This window comes from Magnolia sinica, chromosome 3 (genome assembly GCF_029962835.1).
Source record: "Magnolia sinica isolate HGM2019 chromosome 3, MsV1, whole genome shotgun sequence".
NCBI lineage: Eukaryota > Viridiplantae > Streptophyta > Magnoliopsida > Magnoliales > Magnoliaceae > Magnolia > Magnolia sinica.
The window spans coordinates 21,065,036-21,086,724 of record NC_080575.1 but is presented as its reverse complement, the minus strand read 5'-3'; the positions used below and the strand labels follow the sequence as shown (position 1 = coordinate 21,086,724).

The 21,689-nt window shown below is 41.5% G+C and overlaps 1 protein-coding gene across 3 annotated transcripts in view; it reads right to left on the bottom strand.

The window, feature by feature from the left end:
• The window catches only part of LOC131239677 (signal peptide peptidase-like 2), a 113,245-nt gene extending 93,434 nt beyond the window's left edge, over positions 1-19,811 (bottom strand). For 2 of the 3 annotated variants that reach the window (XM_058237506.1, XM_058237507.1), the window contains exons 1-2: positions 19,572-19,811; positions 6,362-6,520 (exon numbers count right to left, since the gene is read on the bottom strand). In XM_058237506.1, the coding sequence (XP_058093489.1) occupies positions 6,362-6,520; positions 19,572-19,802 (390 nt within the window). In that variant the 5' untranslated portion in view covers positions 19,803-19,811. The remainder of the gene's footprint in view (positions 1-6,361; positions 6,521-19,571) is intronic. The other variant, XM_058237505.1, reaches the window with a different exon arrangement.
• Between the last annotated feature and the right edge of the window lie 1,878 nt (positions 19,812-21,689).

Sequence of the window (21,689 nt, the reverse complement as noted above, 5' to 3'; positions counted from 1 at the left end):
GGGCTCCCATTTTGCCAGCCTAGGGGCAGAGCCAAAATGTCCACCTGATACAAGTAGAACTGGCTGAGGAAGATCTCACCTTGAGCCAGAGAGGAACGAAGTGTCGAGACGTCCCAACTACTAGGTGCACCCATGAATAGCATCCTCATCTGGAATGCGCGTGGGGTGGGTAATTCAGCCACCATTAAGTCCCTCAGGAGGCTTATCAGGACTCTCCAGCCTTCCATCGTTGCCATCTTAGAGCCTATGCTCCGAGATGATAAGTGTGTCAAAACGGGCCTTAAACTAGGATTCCACTCCTACTCCAATGCGGCCTCAGGAGGGAAAGTTTGGCTCTTCTCCTCTTCCTGCCTATCCACTGATATTATTGCTCAATCCAACCAGATGCTGACCATCAAGGTGGGCAATCAAGCTGGCCATCAAGATGTTTTACTCTCAGCAGTTTATGCCAAATGTTTGAGATCAGCTAGAAGACAGAGGCCCCTCTGCCTTCGACACCCTCAGCGCCTCGGAATTTGCCCAGGGCCTCACAAATGCAGGCTTATCAAATGCCCTCTTTACAGGCAACACCTATACATGGTGCAACAATCAGGCAGGCCATGCTCGAGTTTGGGCTAGACTCGACAGAGCCTACTGCAATGATCGCTGGCTCCAGGCCTTCCCGTCCTTCCAGGTTAAGCATCTCCCTAGATTGCACTCGGACCACGCCCCCTTACACATATCCTCTCCTCCTCCTCATCCACCTGTGCCAAAACCTTTCAAATTTCAACGTATGTGGACCCTCCACAATTCATTCCAGGCCCTAGTTAGGGGGGCTTGGGGCCCAGATTTGGATGACGACCCGATGCTGAATCTCCTCTGCAAGCTAAAGAACGTCAAGTGCACTCTTAAATCCTAGAACATGCACACCTTCAATAACATTTTTATGAACCTGAAAGCTGCAAAAAATGCTTTGCACTCGGCTGAGATGGCTGCCAAAGGTTCATTGGACCTCCAGCTACAACAAGCCTTAAACCAAGCGAGAGATAGAATGGCCCACCTCGAACTATGCGAGGAGGTCTACTAGAAGCAGAAGCCCAGGATCCAATGGCTTCAAGAAGGAGATCGAAATAAAAAATGTTTCCATGCCTCCGCAACGGATAGAGCGAGACAGTCCTCTATCCAAGAGATTAAGCTGGAAGGGGGAGCAGTGGCTTCGGGCAACGAAGCGATCAAGTGTGCAGCAATTGAGTTCTACGAGAAACTCTTGCGAGCGGAGCCATCTGCCTATAGGCCCGTCCTTCTAGATGCCATCCCTAGATCCATCTCAACAGCCGATAACTAGGCCCTTATGCAGGAGCCCACGTTGGAAGAGGTGCGCGTGGCAATTTTCGCCATTCCCCAAGATGGTGCCCCGGGTCCGGATGGTTTCTCAGGCGCCTTCTTCCAAGCATGTTGGGATACAGTGGGCCTAGATATCCTCAAGGCAGCCCGTGCTTTCTTCAAAGGTGGTGCCCTTCCTAGGGCCTTCTCGGCGACCCTCATTTGCCTCATCCCAAAGACCGTCTCCCCAGGAAAATTTTTTGACTTTAGACCCATTAGCTTATGCAATTGTCTATAAAATTTTATCGAAAACTATTGCTGACAGGTCGAGTGTGCTTCTCCCTAGAATCATCTCACCTAAACAAGGTGCTTTCATCCAAGGGAGATCTATAACTGAAAGCTGCACTCTTGCGCAGGAAGTATTCAGAGATATTGACCGTAAAGTTAGAGGGGGAAACATCCTAATCAAACTTGATATGGAAAAAGCCTATGATAGGCTCCACTAGGATTTCCTCAAATCGGTCCTCCTCTCCTTTGGTTTCCACACAGCCTGGATCGAAATAGTGGAGAGGTGCTGGTCAAATTCTTTGTTCTCCGTCTTGATCAATGGAGAAGCGTGCGACTTCTTCAAATCTTGGCAGCAAAACTTCTTAGCAAGGGGTTCAAGCAACTGGTGGAGAGAGGTTTCTGCCAACCATTCATGACTTGTAGGACTTGTCTAGTGGTCTCCCACCTCCTCTGCGGTGACGACTCTATTCTGTTCGTGAACGGCAGCTCCTCTTCCCTAAAGTAGATCACCAAGTTCCTCAGATCATACGAGCGGATGCTGGGCTAGAAGATCAACCCTCAGAAGAGTTTCTTCGTGCTCCCTATTGTCCACTCAGCTGCCTGGGCCAGAATAACTGAGAGGATTCTGGGCTTTGCTAAGGGCGCCTCTCCTTTAACCTATTTGGGGGTCCCCATCTTCTAGGGGAGGCAAAAGAGGACTTACTTCCTCAAACTGCTTGAGAATATCCTGCTAGAAAAACAGAATTTTGTCTCAAGTTGGCAGATTGACCCTCATCAAACACGTCCTTGCCAGCATCCTAATCCACACGCTCGCTGCAGCGGATGTCCCTGCTTCTCTCCTCGATGATCTTGACTCCTGTTTTGCGAACTTCTTCTGGGGCTAGGATGGCATCAAAAAACGCAACCATTGGCTCAGCTGGCCTAAGCTTTTCCTTCCAAAAGCTGAGGGTGGCCTGGGGCTAAGAAACCTTAAACAGGTTATGTTGGCATTCCGCATGAAGATGGCGTGGACTGTCCGTTTCAAGGGCGAGTACAGCTGCTAGTCCAGCTTCATGCAAGTTAAGTATGCTGCTGATCTACAAATGTTGGGTGCCTCCCCCCTGTCCGCTTTCGCCTTGTCGATCTGGAAGAAAATCTACCACCTGTCCCTCGCTATGGCTGCCTGCTCGAGATGGCTCATTGGAAAAGGGGATTGCAACTTCTGGACTATGGATTGGTCTGGCTTGGGCCCTTTATCAGACTGGAAACTTCCTTCTTCGCCATCAGCCCCCCAGCTTGCTAAGGTCAGCGACGCGATTGGGACTGAAGGTTGGATCTCGCTACCCCTTCTCAGTCACCTCCTCCCGCAATCTATCCTCCACCATGTCACGGAAGAGGGGATTTGCATCTGCTGAGCCAGATCGCTGCATCTGGACGGGATCCTCGTCGGGCGAATTTGTCGTGGGACTAGCTTGGAAATCCATCCGCCCTCATGCCGACACCAAGCCTTGGGCGAAATGGGTGTGGCATGCCAAGCTCTCTCTCTTCACGTGGAAATTAATCCACAAAGTGGTCCCATTCTATGCTAGGATCCAGAGGAAAGGTGTTAGCATCGCCTCCATGTGTTCCTGCTACTCATCGCCAGACATTGAATCCATCGACCACACCTTCGCCTATGGGGTTGCAACATCCCGGGTATGGGAGCATTTTGAAAGACTCTTTGGCATACACACCCATCCTCCCTCCTCAGCAATTGGCGGGGCCACCCGCCAGTGGACCACCCCTTCCTCGTCTCGCCCGCGATTTCTGTTGAGGGGTATCATACCAGTTTTTATTTTCTAGGAAGATCAGTTGCGACAAAATTATTTGCAACATCCTTCGCTGGACCAGACTGATCGTCCCTTCCCTCTAGGTTCACTTCCCTCCGTCCCTGTCCTCTACGATCTCCCTCGCTGCCTTGGGGATTGCTCCTCCCGCTCCCTCCAACCCTAGGTTCCAAGTGGTGAAGTGGACCAAGCCTCATCCAAGCTAGATAAAGCTCAATGCTAATGGGTCAGCATTCGGTAATTCAGGCCCATCTGGTGGTGATGGCGTTGGAAGGAACTCCTCCGGTGATTTCGTGTTCACTTTCTCTTCTGCCTACGGGTGGTTCGCCTCCCATACAAGGGTAGAGATTAGAGCTATCATGGACGGCCTTCAAGAGTGCGCCAGGCTGGGCTTCTCTAAGGTGGAAATTGCAAGCGACTTTAAGTCGGTGGTCTCCTTGTGGTACTGGAAGTCAAGAATCCGCTCTCTCATGAGCAACATGGATGTGTGCATCTCTCACACCCCTCAGGAGGCTAACGCCATGGTAGATGCCCTCGCCAGATTAGGGAGCGATGGTCAACAGGACAAGATGTTCCGATCGCTGGGAGATCTCCCCAAGCCCATTCGTGGACTGTTCTTCATGGATAGAGTGGGCCTGGGCAACTTGAGGGAAGTCTAGCTTCCTCGATGGCTATTTTTTTGTTTCTCTTCTCTTTTCCGTCTTATGATAGGTGGGCCCTCCCCATTTTGTCGGTGGGCCTATCCGAAATGTCCATGCTATAAAGTGTTCAGCTTTTTTTGAAATGAAAAGTTAAGTTTCCTATAATAAAAAAATAAAAAAATAAAAAATGCATGCATTATGCATGTTTGTTTGCTTATTCATTGATTTACCTATTGGACTGATTTCTTACGACAACACATGGTTTTAGGCCTCTATTAAATAAAAACTTATTGTGTATGCACTTCATGTGCAATTTTTTTATTACTAAATATGCAAATATACATATTTAGACATTTCCTTAAGTTTCACTAAAAAGTTCCATCGTTTTCCCCATGTATCTCCCGCATTTTCGGTTATCGGCAATAACAATATTGTATTTTTATCTCTGATTAGTGATACCGACAACTCAAAATTTGGTTCTTACCGCATGCTATCCTAATAAACAGATTCCCAACTCCTATCCTGGATAACAAAACTTCTATTGAGCTTTCAATCTAAGGCATGCAACCTCTAATGTACCTTTGAAAGTGTTCAGTTTTGTTTGCATAATTTTGATCCCCACAAACACAAGTTGTCTCATCCATCACTTGCATGTTTATTGGACGTTCATATATACAAAAAGGCCACAAGTATGTTGATCCGAACACTTGAAAAAGGTACGTTTTGATCAATGAAACCTTCTTTAAGGATACTCCATATTACTCGAATCATGGGGATAACCTCAAACACCAAAAATGTCTGGTCCTTCCTATTCCCTTTGATTCTCTTACCACTATGAGTACTCCAGACTCGGATAGGCATCCCAATAAGGAACTACTGGTTTATGAGAGATGGTAGAAAGGAGATGGCAGATGTACACTCATGGAACATACAACACCAACTGATACCTCAGGTACTAACCAAGGTACTTCATTTGATCATGATCTTCCTATTGCTCTTTCAAAAGGAACATGCAGTTGTACTACACAGTATACATCCTATTGACAAGTTCATCTCCTTTCAGCGTTTACCTCTCTCACATACTAACTAGAGGTGCAAACTACCTAATCCCTAGAGATCTTGAGGTATCAACTCCACAAACCCCGAGATTTAACACTTTCTTGGTTTCATTGTTGATTTGGATGGATTAAACTTAGTTCTAAATGATTTTTTTTTTTTAGAATGCAAAAATTGCAAAATGGGGGAAAGTTTCAAGAATATGTTGTAGTAGTTTGTTTACAAAAAGGGTGATCCCTGTAGTTAATTTGATTTTTTCCCTTTTCTTTGATGGGTTGGGGAAGAGGGGGGAGGGTTAACAGATACATATGGCAATTATGACTATTGAATGGTGGAGATTGATGATATTTATTAGGTCACATAGTTGAAGGGAATTCTGTAAAAGTTATTGTGATGATTGGTGAGATGAGAAATTCCCTTTGAGAAGCTCTTGATATATTTAGTGAATTGGGGGCTTCTCTCCATCATGTTCATCAGGAGGCACACTTGAACATGGATAGGGCTCAAGCCAAGCTCAGTGGTAGGCACATCACACTTCAACATTGAGGCATCGGGTTCAAGCCAACCTACTTAACAGAAAAAACTTCAACCTTGATAATTTGGCTAAAGAGGAATTTAATAGACCTTTTTTTTTTTTCTTTTCTTTTTTTAATTCTTACGCACGCACACACACACCCCCACACACTCACACCATAGTGGAATTTCACCACCTATGGATACTCGAACCCTTCACCCGGTGTTGAAACTCCTGAGAGTCCACCACCCGAGCAAGAGTAAGGACCCAGGAATTTAATAGACCTTCAATGAGTATCACTTTATTCAACCAATCATGGAATCTGCAACAAGGGGCTGACACGAAAATCTTTGGATGAGAACAGGAAAGGTTAAAAGATCACTATGGCTTAATTCATAAAAGCAATGAAGCCGGAAGGTGAGCCTTTTGCCATGATATATAGCAACATGAGTCCAATGCCGCACACTATAACATGCTACAAGTGTTTGGAACGCCAACCAGCATGCAACAATAGAACCAATGAAGTGAAGGGATGGAATACATAAGTGATAATACCTTCCACTCGCATGCACAAACTAAATCTTCCTCCTTTTTTCTTTGATGTTAATCTCTTCCCTTTGTAAGACTTGTAAGCCATCATATTGTGAGGCATTAAGTAAAAGAAAGAAGCATACAATGGAAGTTTCTCATAATGTTTTATGGCCATGCATTACAAAGATAACATGGGCTTAACCTAACAATAGGAAAAGAGTGACCTTTGAAGAAGAACTTTCACAACAGTTGAAAGGATTTGTCAAAACAGTAGGCTTTCTGAGGCTTCCAGTATCGCGAGTTGGCAAGGTAGCACCAAATAAAGCATTTAATCCAATCACTTTGTCCCCTTCAATACCATTCACCCAATTCTTCACCAGAACCTGGAAGTACTAAAAATCAGTATAATTGTAATAGCAAAGAATACTAAAAACCACAACAGCATAAACCCTAAGACATCTGATAAATAAATAAGCTAAATGAGTGGACTTGTAGTAGATTTCAAAAAAGATATTATCAGATTTCATGTTATATATAACATGAATGTCCTCTTACGTCTGTAAAATAATAAACTAGTGGAAAAATTCCACCTGGTAGCAATTGCACCTAATGTAGAGAGTTGTGCAGTCATGCAATGGAATATAGTCATATACTCTTCTTCTTCTTTTCTATTTTTGGCTCTTTTCATTGCTGTTTGTGTCGTCCTGCAGAGTACCATTCTAGTCTCCATTATATTATTAACATTAGTATGTTAGTCCACTCTCTTTGACCTAGCCTCTTATATCTTATTCTTCCTCTTCTTTTTTAGATTTAGACTTTCCTCATCTTTCAGAAAAAAAAGATTTAGTCCTTCCGTTTCTTCATTACAGTGATTACAAGTTGGTGTCAGAGCAAGGATGGTGTGCAAATCACAAATTAGATGTATGGAGCCCATTTCTAATGTCACCAGGCTGTATGGATGACATCAACTCCATACAGCCATGCATCTCCTCAAAGGACAAAAAACTATGTAGCTTGGTAGAGTATAATTTTAGAAGATTTGTTGTGGTTTTTTTAAGGTCTTTTCAGGGCTATAATGTTTTCTCATATATAAAGAAAAATTCAAAAAACAAAAAGGTTCAAGTTATTGATTTCTAGTTGTGTATGTTTTATGGAGTTTTTTTAGGTGTGTGGCTTTATTCTGACTCATATGATATTTGCCAACATTTTAGAAGTTGTTTCACCTCAATCAATTTACATTTGAGGTATAGGGTCGATTTCTTTGGAGTAAGTTTGTTGTTGAACCTATATTTGTGACTTTTTATGTTTTTGTTTTATCTATCCTTGGATTTTTCGGTCTTGATGATGGTTTGAGATGATTCCATGATCTGTTTTACAGCTATTTTTGAAGATTCAGCAGTGTTTTGGGGGAGGAAAGCTATAGATATGTGCTCATGTTGTGTTACATGCCCAACCAGGGATCTAGTGTGTACTAGATCGACGACTCAGTTTCATGTGAGTATTGTGGCTGATAATTGCAACTAGTTGTGTTGGGAAGAAAGTGTGATTCAATGGAAGGCATATCCTCATGTTTGAATGATTTGTCAAGCACCATGATGACCTCAAGGGGGATGGGTACATATGGGGCTGGAGATCATCCAAATTGGTTAATGTAGTCAAACTTTTTGGATAAAAATATTTGGTGTGCTCAAGTCTACCAAAATGTTCATTGGAGGAAGGTTGTAGTGGCATAGTCTGCAAGCAAGACTTGGAAAAGACGTATGATCACGTTGAGTAAGAGTTCTTAGACTACATGTTAGGTCAGCTTGGGTTTAGGGATAAATGGAGAAACTGGATCAACATGTGTGTTAGCTCGGTCAAGTTCTCGATTTTAGTTAATGGGTCACCGAAGGGCTTTTTTAAGTCCTCTAAAGGCCTAAGGCAGGGTTACACACCAACCGCTTCTCTTTGTTGTGGTGGCGGAAGCCTTTAGTAGAATGCCTAAGAAAGGAGTATCCTTGGGATTGACAAGTGGTTTTAGGGTGATAGAGGCAATCTTCAAGTGTCTCATCTTTAGTTTGAGAATAATACTTTGTTGTTTTGCGAAGCAAATGAGGTTCATGTCGACAACTTGAGGAAGACTATTGGTTGTTTTGAAGCTGTTTCTGGGTTAAAGGTGAACTCTCTTAAACATGAGATGTTGGGCATTAGTATTCCTAAAAAGGTGGTAGAGAAGCTGGCAGCAGTGTTTGGATACAGTACAGATTCTTTCCCTCCCACATATCTGGGGCTACCTCTACTCATTGGGAAGCCTACTAAGAATCTATAGGATTGGGTGATCAAAAGGCTCAAGAAGAAATTGTCGTCATGGAAGTGGCATCATTTATCTTTGGGCAGCAGGCTCGTCTTAATCAATGTTGCCCTCTCGAATCTTCCACTATATTTTTTTTAATCTCTGTTCAAACGTCCCATGGGGGTGATAAGGAAGTTGGAAAAGCTTAAGAGCGACTTTCTATGGAAAGAAGCGGAGGAAAAGCAGAAATTCCATTTAATGAAATGGGACGACGTGTGCAGACCAAAGTCAAGTGGAGGTGCGGGGATTAGGAAGTTGGCAACTATTAACAAGGGGTTATTAAGCAAATGGCTTGGGAGATTTAGAGGGGAGGAGGATAACCTTTGGAAAGAAATAATTATGAGAAAATATGGGGCTAAGGAATTGGGATGGTGGCTAAAAAAATTGTCTATGTATGAGACTATGGGGATGTGGAGGGCAATTGTGGAGTTGAAGGGAAGGTTTAATGGGTGGGATTTTCAGTGGTTGACATGAATCATGTGAATTTTTGGAATGATTTTTCGTTGGATAACTCTAAATTGAAAGAGTGTTATCCAAGGTTGGCTTTGAAGTCTTTGGATCTGGACATATTTGTAGCCTGATGCTTCTTGTGGCAAGGCTCATCCGGTGTCTAGACCCCACCTTGTAGGAATTTGAAAGAGGAGGAGAATTCCTTGCTCCTTCAAAGCAGCTTTCAGGGGTCGTGCTCAGCTTGGAGAGGAATTCGATGAAATGGCTCCAAGATAAGTCAGGTTCATTCTCAATCAAATCATTCTTTTCATTGTTAAGCGGATCCTCTTTGAGAAATGTCCCGACTCTTCTTTTGTTTGGTCCTATGGTGCCCCTAAGAAGATTGCGGCTTTTGCTTGTTTAGTGGGATGGAACAAGGCACTCACTATCAATCATCTCTGTAAAAGGGCGTTAATCCTCGTCAACATTTGTTCTCTTTGTTGGAAGGATGACGAGTCGGTTGACCATCTTGTCGTCCATTGCCCATTTGCTAGGGGGCGTGGGATAAATTTGTCTTTGTTTGGAATGGCGTGGGTGATGCCAAAGTCAATCTCGGATCTTTTTTGGGCTTGGCATGGTGGAGGGGTAGGGAAGGTTGGGAGGTATGTTTGGAGGTTGGCTTTGCTTGCATGCTTGTGGGCGATTTGGCAGGAAAGGAACAACCATTGTTTCAACAATTCGTCAAGGGAGCATATTAGGGGTCTTTAGCAAGGCCAAAAGTAACGTAATTGAGTGGGCATTGGTATCTCCGGTGATGAGAGAGTGCTCTTTCTCTTGTCCTGTTTGGGATGCATTGTAAATTGATGTACATTTGTTGGCTTTTGGCCTTTCTATTAATAAAATTGTCATCTTTCAAAAAAAAAAAAAAGATTTGGGACTTTATTACAGCATCTTATTCATAGTGGAAGACCCATGAAATAGCTCACTTTCAACAAAATGGGAAATCTTTGGAAGATCATGGCATGACACTTTGTATAATGTGGCTTGAGTTGAGTAACCATCAGCCTATAAAGCCATGCTATGATAAGAAGCGCAGGGCTGAAATTGAGGAACAACGGATATTTGACCTCCTTGCTAGTCTCAATCCTGAATATGAGATGATTCCTACTCAAAATCCTTAGTAGGGAGCTGCTTTCATCCATTGGGATTGTTTTCTCATCACTAAACTGAAAAGAAATATCTGGAAAGTTTATGGTCCATAGGACAGTGTCATTCTTGAATGATCATCTCCCAGTAGTTAGTATCATGGTGGTCATAGTGTTTAGGGCAGAGGTGTGGCTGATTTCAGGGTCGACAAGATCATGGTGGTCAATCAGGTGGATACAGCAGTGATGGCAGTGATTCTAATTGTGGCTGTGGTAGCTTTTCAAATGATGAAAAGAACAAACTCTACCATACTAAGTGTGTATGAACTCGTCATATAAGATAGATATGCTGGAGTTTTGTTTTTTGTTTTTTTTTTTTTTTTTTTTTGAACAGCAAGATTGATTATATGTTTGAAGATTACTCATCCTAATTTTTCATATGCAGTTAATGCTGTGAGCTAGTTTATGCACACCCCTCATACATGTCACTTAGATGTTGTTTGCCACAGATTGAGGTTTTTGAAAAGGTCTCTTGGTCAAGGTATTTTATACTCTCAACATGGTCATCTTGATGTTGATGCAAAAGCTGATGTTGACTAGGTTGAGTCACATAGAGACTAACAGTCTACTATGGGCTATTGTACATAAGTGGGTGGAAATTTGGTTACTTGGAAAACTAAGAAGAAACAATTGGTCACTTGAAATAGTGAATGCAGTACCAATAATATTGGCCAATATTATCAGTATTGCACATGCCGGATACAAAACCCCACCTAAGTTCATGGGTTTTGGGATATCAGCGATAATAGCGTAATATGTCACAATGTATCATTGATATCGGCAATACATTGCGATATATTGTCTATATAGCACGATGAATTGACGATACCAATGGTAGCCCATGACCAAAAACTTATAAAAGGAAGAAAGAAAAAACATTTCATTCAAATACTCAGGTATTCATTGTTCATATGAATGGTCCAATAAGCCGATTTATAGGCTTTAATATCTCCTGAGCAGCTTCTAGAAAGTAGCCTCTACAAGTATTCTAATCTGTAATTAGCCCATATAATTTTACTAGGTTAATTTTCCTAAAATAATCTAGTAACATCCTTCCCAATCGCAAATAAACTAAAGAAACTAAAATCAAATAAGATAACTTAAATGACCTAAATAAATAGTTCAATCTGTGTATATCTTTTTACATGAACCATAAAGATTATTTTGGCTTGTATGGTTTATACATAGAAACTAATATGGTGTCATTGGACTACTTGACCAGTTTGTGATCCATCTGATTGGATCTGTGGGCCTGACATTCCAATGTCTGCTCAATTGTCTAGACCTGCCATTCAGACCCTTGATCTGGACCTTGATGTGGTCCATATCATCAAAATAAATAGTTTTATGGTCCAGATCACCAACCTGTAATCATATATCTGTAACCTTAGATGGACCTGATCTAGGTCATAACTGCAATTTGAACCCTTGGATCTCACACAATTGGCTAGGGACCAATCTGATCCTAGAACGAATGATCAGGTAGCTTGGATGGATTAATTCCACCTGGCTTAAGAAGAACTTGTATTAGAGTTTTAAGTTGATGCCGGCCCATCACCATGATCACCTTTGTATCACATCCACTTCTGCCTCGACGGCTATTGATAATATTCCTATGTGCCGAATTGCCTCAACCACCACAGAACATTGACCAAATTAATGTCTGCTGTCACTTCTTTCTTTGTGCACACTTGAGGTCTCCGCTCTATCTTCCATGTCACCATGAATCTCTGACCTGTCCAACCAAATCATTGTTGGCATTTGATTAACATGTTCATCTCAACTAGAACCATACTCAGGACTTGCTACTCTAATCACTGCGCTTTTTATCAAATTTTTTGTCAATCCATCATTGATGCATCTATAAACTCACTGATGGATCCACCATTTGATTCATCATTGTGCTCCTACACCGATCTTTCTTTGGATTTGTTTGTAGCTTCAAACGTTGATCCATCTATGGATCAATTGGTGGTTTCATCGTTTTGATATTGATGCTTGCAAGCATGGCTTCATTTGGAATCTCAAATACTACAGGGAGAGATCCAACATGGTGTTTCTTTCAATTTGGGCAACCAATGACTTCATGGAGCCTGTCATTCAAACAGTCTATCTGACCATTCATCTATTCCATCCAGCCATTCATGGAATCAGCTGAGAACTTTATAACACTCATTCAGTAGCTTTTTTAGTGCTCTCATCACATCACTTTGACCATCATTCTAGGAATAAAGAAATCACAATTCTAGTGGGTGTCAAAATTTGGTGTTAATAGGCTGTTCTGGAACAAACACGGGAGAGAAATCTGAATATATTTTAGGCTAAAGGAGAGTTAAGGATGGGGCTTCTATAGGTTAATTGTGGGCTAAAATTAGCTGTGCGAGGTACAATAACAGTAAAGGTACAATAACAGTAAACGTGTCCTTAACTGCCAGCCTTATGGCCTTCATGATTAGGGCCGTAGCAGCCATTATGGCCCTGTAATGGTCAAAGAAAAAAAAATAATAAGGAAGAGACCGTAAAGGACCTGTATCAGACCATTACAGGCCCGTAGCAGCTCATGATACCCCTGTATCAGCCCATAACAGATATTAGGTATATGTTATGGGCCATTTTCTTCAGAACAGGCGTTGCAGCCCTGTAACACGTAACATATCCCACCATTACCATTACGTAAGGGTTACAACCATTACGTAACCATTTTTTAATACTGTGTTATCTGGGAGCTGACGAGCTAAAGGGATGGGGTATGGGTTGAAGGTAGACTGAGTTGTGCATAGCTTGTGAACAGTGAGGTTGTGACTGGGCTGAAAGTGGATTTTAGACTTGCCTTTCGTGTTATAGTTAGGTTAAGGGGCAGTGAATAGGAATTAGGGTTTGAGAATGGGGTTCAGGGCCAGGGCTGTGATTTGGGTCTGTTTAGGTTGTAAATTGGGGCTGAAGCTAGGACAAGTTCGTTGTCAGACTTGGGGATTATAAGTTGTTTAGAATCAGCATGGAGACAGTTTGGTTTGAGGGGCTCATTAATGGCTGATTGCAGACTGGTCCTATGTGAAATAAAGGCTTGTTTCTGGATAATGTGAGGTTATAGAACTGTTTGAGGTTAGCTGTGGACGGCTAGGAAGTGTTGTGACTAGTGGAAACAATGGACTACAGTTAAGTTTAGTACTATATGGAAGCCACACCAACCCTGTTTTGGGAAAAGCAGCACCAACCCTGCCTTTGGGGTAGCTGCATCATCCTATTGCACAGCTACACTGACATCTGAGGTGTGGGAATATATATATATATATATATATATATATATATATAGGGAAAAGGTACTATACGCTCGACCGTATTATACCTTCCATAAGGTCGAATGCTGGCGGCACGTTATTGGTTCATATGGTGAAAATTTTAAACAAATGAGGAGATTTTATAGGGAAACTAGAGAAATAAAAGCGGTGAAACAGGTTATTAAAATATCCCTCCACCTCTCTCACGCGTATTTTCTGTGAAAGCCTTGCGCCCCCCGATGAAACCTTTCTAAGGCCCACTGTGATGTTTATATGAGATCCAACTTATTCATAAGTTAAGACATGCATAAAAGAAGGGAAAACACAAATTTCAGCTTGATCGAAAACTTTTGTGCCCCTTAGAAATTTTTAATGGTGGGCATCACTTTATCCACTGTTTTCTATGGTAGGTACATTCCAGCTTTGGATCTGACTCATTCTTTGTCTCATGCCTTAAATTGATATCTCCAAGTGAATGGACAGTATAGATATAGTGGGTCTCACAGAACTTGGTGACGTAACCTGTCCGTAGCTAATTTGCGTCTACCTAGCGTTGGAGTCCATTACAACTTTTAACAGGAGTATTGCGTTGTCCGAACAGGCAGGGCTCTGTGGGGCCCACCGTGATGTAAGTGCTTTATCCACGCCATTAAAAGATTTTCTCGTATCGTTTTAAGTTATTATCCTAAAAATGAGGCAGGTCCATACCTCCATTGGACCACAATAAAGGAGGTTGTACCGATAATGACACTCACGGTTGAAACCTTTCTAAGTGCCAGCATTATGTTGTTTTACCATCCAACCTATTCATAAGGTCATGTAGACGTGGATGAATTGAAAACACAATTATCAACTTGATCCGAAACTTCTCCAGCTCGCAAGAAGTTTTTAATGGTGGACGTTCGATCCCCACCTTGTGGTCCACTTAACCCTTGGACTCACTTCATTTTTTGGTTCATATATTAAAATGATCTAAGAATAGCTTTGAACGGAATAGATAAAACACTTACATCACATTAGGCCTCACAAAGCCTTGCCCAGACGAATCACAGTACGGGCAGGGGTAGGATGCAATCCGCGTTCCTTTTAATATGGAAGTGGATGTAGGCAGATTAGATACTGGCAGGTTGAGTAGCAAGTAGGATAGAGAAGTTACATCTCCAAGTTATGTGGCCCCACTATAATGTATGTGTTGTATCCACATCGTCCATCCATTTTGAGATATAATTTTAGGGCATGAGACAAAGAATGAGGAATATAAAAATCTATAGTGGACCTCACTACAGAAAATAGTGGGGAGAGTGATTCCCACCGTTGAAACTATCCCAAGGCCCACCATAATGTTTATTTGAAATTCAACCTGTTCAAAAGTTAAAAAAGACATGAAATAAGAGAAAACACAAATATCAGCTTGATCTGAAACTTTCATCGTGGCCCGTAGAAGTTTTTAATGATGGCCGTCACTGTCCCCACTCTTTTCTGTGCTGGGGTCCACTGGAGCTTTGGATTTAACTCATTCTTTGGATATTGCCCTAAAATGAACTCTTCAAATGAATGGAAGGTGTGGATACAAAATATACATCATGGTGGGGCCGACAGAACTTGGTAACATCACTTCAGTAGTGTGTCTGCTACTCAACCTGTCGTTGCTAATCCGTGAGAAATCGGATTGCGTACTGAGTTACTCAGTGCGCTTTTATCGTACTGAGTAAACTCAGTTGGGCCCACTGTGAATGTATGTGGTTTATCCACACCGTCCATCCATTTTTCCTGCTAATTTTAGGGGTTGATCCCAAAATCATAGTAAATCCAAAGCTCAAGTGGACCACGCCACAGGAAACAGTGTGGAATAATGATTTCCACCGTTGAAACCTTCCTAGGGCCCACATTAATGTTTATTTGCCATCCAACCTGTTAATAATATCAAAAAGACATGGATGAAGAGAAAACACAAACATCAGCTTTATCCAAATCTTCTATGGCCTCCAAGAATTTTTCAATGGTAGAGATTTAATCACACTATTTACTATGGTGTGGTCCACTTGAGCTTTGTATATGCTTTCTTTTTGTTCTCAAGACCTAAACTTATCTATTAACACGGATGAATGGAGTGGATAAACTAAATAAATAACGGTGGACCCACAGAGTTTATTCAGTAGGCACGCAATCCGCTTCCAATCCGCGAATGCACTTGAAACGGATAGAATCATCAATTTAACTTCAATCATTGAGAAATTCTATGGGTTGTCAGGGTCGCACCGTTTTCCAGACAACAATAGTGTTTGTGTGAAATCCATCCTGTCCATCAATTTTTGGAGATCATTTTAGGACACAGGGACAAAAATGAGCAGGATCCAAGACTCAAGTGGGCCGCACCAAAGGAAAAGGTGGGTGGGGAAATTCCTACCGTTGAAACCTCCCTAGGTTAAAAGTGATGTTTCAATTGCATCCATGCCGTTCATAATAATATTCCTACTGAGACGAACTGAAAACAAAAATATTATCCTAATTTAAAACTTCTGTGGCCTCACGAATATTTCAACTGTGGACGCTCAATCCTCACGTTTTCGACCCACTTGAGTCTTGGATCCGGCTCATTTTTGGCCTCTTGTCCTAAAATGATATGGAAAAATGGATGGACGGGGTGGATTTCTCAAAAAAAAAAAAGACCACGGCAGGCCCCACATAAGTTTCTCGCGCAAAGTTTTTGGCATAAAATAAGCGTGAGAGAGATAGAGGTGGAAGGGTATTTTAATAACCGGTTACACCGGTTTTGTTTATCCAGTTTTCCTATAAAATTTCTCGATTTGTTTAAAATTTTCACCATCCAGCGAATAACGTGCCGCCAACACTCGACCCTATGGAAGGTATAATACGGTCGAGCATATAGTATATATGTGTGTGTGTGTGTGTGTGTGTGTGTGTGTGGGAAAAGGTTCTATGCGGTCGAGCTCATGGGAACTTCCCATTAGGTCGAGTTGTGTGGGCCCACCGTGATGCATATCGAACATGTACCCCATCAATCAGATGCACCATTCCATGGTAGGCCTAGGGCTTAAAAATCAAGCCAATCCGTGACTTTTGTGGGCCACACCACATACAAAAGTTGAGAGGAGTTACCCTCCATTAAAACATTCATAATCATTTGTTGGGCCCACCAAGATGTGGTTCACAAATCCAGCCCATCCGTTATGTGTGTCCCACTTGGATGAGGGGTCAGACCAAGTTTCAGACGCATCCAAATTTCAAGTGCTCCCCACCAAGTGCTTTTATATGCTTTAAGCATGTCTTCACATGATTTTAGATGGTATGGCCAACTTGAGTTCCGTATACGGATGATTTTTGGGATATCCCATAATTTAAAGGGGACCCATCAAATGCATGGTGTTGATGTTCAACATTCATCATGGTGGGGCACACACAGCTCGACCTCATGGGAAGTTCCCATGAGCTCGACCGCATAGAACCTTTTCCCTATATATACATATACATATATATATATATGAGGTCGACCTCATGGGAAGTTCCCATGAGGTCGAGCTGTGTTGGCCCCACCGTGTGCATTCCACAACACTGCATATATATATATATATATATATATATATATATATATATATATATATATATATATATATATATAGTGTTCGAAATATTGGTATTGCTATAAGTTTCGTTGGCCAGGGATACGGAAACAATATCAATATCACTGAGAATATCACTGATAACCGGAAATGAGGGGATACATGGGAAAAACGGTGAAATTTTCAGCTAAACTTCAAGAGATGTTAAAATGTACATATTTGCATATTTAGAAATTTTAAAAATAAAAATAAAAATGCAAAAAGACTTCGTACATAACAAGTTTTCATTTAATGGGGCCTTAAGAGCATGTGTTGTTGTAAGAAATTAGTCCAACCATCCCCTCTGGCCTATTTAGCCATCCACCCTTCCATCCAAACATCCATTGATATTACAAAATATCAACAACACATGATATTTCACCAAGAAATCATCAACAATTGGAAAGGAAATGAAATATTGTGATCTCAATATCTCACATGTTGAGATATCGATAATATTGAGATATTATCAATGACAAATTAAACACCACACACAACCATGTGCCCATGAAAAAAAAATAAAATTTGAAATAATTTTTTTTCTAATAAACAAAATTTTGATGATATCAATATGTTGACGATATTATTGAAATATCGTCAATACACCAATGATACAAGTGTGACCTAGAAATTACATATTCGAAAATATTGGTGATACATTGGCGATATTGATGCATTGGTAATACAAGCGACACCTAGAATTTACATAGTTGAAAATATTGACGATTACATTAGCGATATTGATACGTTGTTGATACTTAGCGATACATTGCTAATACCTAGAATTTCTGATACTACCAGCGTTATCGGTATTGCTACCAGTGTTATCGGTATCGCTGAGCTGGAGATAAAGATAATATCGGAGATAATTCGAGCATTGCATATATATATATATATATATATATATATATATATGAGGTCAACCTTATGGGAACTTCCCATGAGGTCGAGCTGTGTGGGCCCACCGTGATGTGTGTCGAACATCAACACCGTGCATTTGATGGGTCTCCTTCAGCTCATTAGCTATCCCAAAAATCAGTTGTATTCAGAACTCAGGTGGACAATACCATCTAAAACCATTTGAAGACATGCCTAAAACATGTAAACGCACTTGGTGTGGCCCACCTGAGTCTTGGATGCGGCTGAAACTTGGTCTGACCCCTCATCCAAGTAGGACACACACAACGGATGAGATGGATTTGTGAACCACATCTCAGTGGGCCCAATAAATGATTTTGAATGTTTTAATGGGAGGGTAACCCCTGTCAAAATGTTGTATGTGGTGTGGCCCACCCAAGTCATGGATTGACTTGATTTTTAAGCATGTGGCCCACCATGGAATGGTGCGACTGGCTGATGGGCTGATGTTCAACATACATCATGGTTGGGCCCACACAGCTCGACCTCATGGGAAGTTCCCATGAGGTCGACCTGATAGTACCATTTCCCTATATATATATATATATATATATTGAAATGCTCACCTGCGCACTAGTTCTCACGAGAACACGTGAGAAGTCAGCCATGGCAAACGGAAACAGTTTCCTCCCTTGATTTGCCTCTCTTTTTGTTACGACCCACCAGAGTTTTGAATCGGGATGAAAGTTGGGCCCCAGGGTTTCATGGGGCGTTGCATCACGTGGACCGTTCAGATTTTAGGCTCACATCACGTGAGATGAATTCTCAAAAAGTTCTCATGAGTTCTCGTGAGAATTGGTGCGCAAGTGAGCATGACTCTGTGTATGTCGTCTACTTGGAGCAAGAACATGTCGTCGGCAACCACTTTCGCGGTGGAATCAAGTATGTGAATTGGCTTGTCTTTCCGCATGTGGTTGATTTGAGCTTTACCCCGGGTATCGTGTTTCAGCTCTCCGAATCAATCACGTAATTGTATCGCTCGATCCATAATAATAATAAATGCCTAGATGTCCACTTGTGCACCCAACACCATGACCATCGAACAACCCAACCTACACCAATTAGTGATCCTCTCCTCTATTTAAATCAGAGATGCAAAAGAAAAGGCCTAGCAATTCAATGATGAAAACAGGGATTAGAATCCTACTCTTGGCTGCATGTCATTTGGCAATGTGGAACAGATATGCAAGATCCGGGCCATTTATCAGACAAGCCCTACAATTTTCTGCCCTGGCCCAAAAATCCAGTCCGCTCATAGATGGCCCATACTTGTGAATCAAACGTGGAACCATTGGTCAATTTTTCTAAAACCACCCTTTTTTTCTCATTCACATTTTCACCACAGCCAACCTGATTTCTGGGCCAGAAAAAATTAACAATGGAACCCATCTGATCAACGGCCAGGATCTCAAACAAATGAACCAGCGGCCTTAGCAAGAGTAGGAAATAAATCAAATCCTGAAGCATCTATAAAATTCCATTGAAGAAATTCCACTATCCATCGCAAGATAAGGCATGACGTATCGGTATCAGGAAACAAGTAACGCAATAGATTGGGATTCCACATTCCGTCGAACAAAAGAAAGGCATTATTTTCATTTACCAAAATACAAATCCGCCGAATCGTATGAATGTGAGAGAATTCCGTTTACCGTATTGTATTCGTTATTGCACTTAGAAGAATCGTTGCCGTGGGAAACGTCATCGGCGGCAATGGAGAGATGAAATAGGAGAAAGACATGAAGCAATGGAAACGAATGGAGAACGATTCTGGTATACGCCATGGATGGAATTCCTCTCTCTCTCTCTCTCTCTCCTTCCCGCGAATGCTTCTGGTTGTTCCCGCGAATGCGGTCAGTGTTCTGGTTTTTCTTTCCGCGCATTTACGAGAAGGCAGGAGATGGGAGATTTGAGGAAGAGAAAATATTTGATACTCCGGCGGATTGAAATGGATGATACGCGGGCACTTAGATATTACTTAAAAATTGCATGTTTGGCATATAATTAAGTGAGGATAAAGTGTCCAAATTGTAAGTTATAGTTTAGATGTTTCATTAACAAAAAATTACTCTTACTTGATTATAAGAATATCGGATTGGTGGACATTTGTTGGACGGTTCAAACTCAAAAATGTACAATTGTCCTGTCTCAATAAACATGTGTCCAAAAATCAAAGGCTGGAAATTTTCTACCAATTTTATTTTAGGAATTTGACTTAGAGACAGTGGGTTCCACAATTTAGGTGGTTGATCTTTAGTTAATATGTGCTACATGTTCAATTTCTGTGTGGCTGCGTACCAAGCGCCATACTCTGTCTGAGTATATATAAAAATAAAAATAAAAAATCTTGGAAAATGGTTGGACGGACGGATGGAAGTTGGCGGAATGGATGGCATGAATGGGAGCAGAATAGGCGGGCTTTTGAATCGGAAACGGATTGGCTACTCCCCCTGCCAGTAGCCAATGGGTAGTGGTCGGTGCTCTGTGGGCCCCATCGTAATGTGTGTGAGAAATCTATTCTGTTCATCCGTTTTTTGAAATCATTTTAGGACTTGAGACCAAAAGTGAGCAGGATCCAAGGCTCAAGTGAGCCGCACTAAAGGAAGAGGTGGGTAGGAAAATTCCTGCCGTTGAAACCTCGCTGGTGTCAACAGTGATGTTTAAATACCATCCATACTGTTTATAATTCCTACTGGGATGAACTAAGAACACACATATTACCCTGATTCAAAACTTCTGTGGCCCACAAATATTTCAACTGTGGACCATTCAATTCTCACGTCTCTCAGCCCACTTGAGTATTTAACCCGGCTCATTTTTAGTCCCGTGTCAAAAAATGAGCTCACAAAACTGACAGGCGGGGTGGATTTCTCACAAACATCACGGTGGGCCCCACCTAAGTTTCCGTTGCATGAACTTATCAGCTCAGCTAATTTTATTCACCAATCCGTTTTCTATGAAGTTATTCTAAAAATTAAACGGATTTACAAATCTCCTTACCACTGTAATAACCATTAAAAGCTTTTTTATGAGTTATAGAAATTTTGAAACAAGTTGATATTTTGATATTTGTATTTTTCCTTCACACAGATCTGTTTGACCTTACCAACGGCTTGGATAGCAAATGAGCGTTACACCTTACCAACGCATTGGATGCAAAATGAGCATTACATATTTTCAAATGGACTCTGGGACCTTTTAATGCCATTGTTGAACTAATATTTACTGTGGTGTGGTATGCCTGAAATTTGGATTTACTTAAATTTTGGTAACACGCGCTAAAATGAGCCGTAAAAACAAATGGACCGTGTTGATATATAACATATGATCAAGATGTACCCCCACCGTACGGATAACACCCTTTAATGTAATAAATGCGATAATGTGGACCCCATGGTAATGTTAACACCCCATAGGGAGCGGATTGCTTAGTAACTCAGAACGCTGATTTATGTATTGTATCCACTCCTTCTATCCATTTTACTAGATAATTTTAGATTTTGAGCCCAAAAATTAAGATTTAGATAAGCATATCTAAATCTCAAATGGACCACACCATGGGAAACAGTGTGAATTGAATGTCCACGGTTGAAAATTTCTTAAGGGCCACAAAAGTTTTGGATCAAACTTATATTTGTGTTTTCCCTTCATCCATGTTTTTTGGATCTTATGAACGGTTTGGATGACAAATACAAATCACTGTGGGGCCTAGCAAGGTTTCAACGGTGGAAATCATTACTCCTACTGTTTCATATGGCATGGTCCATTTG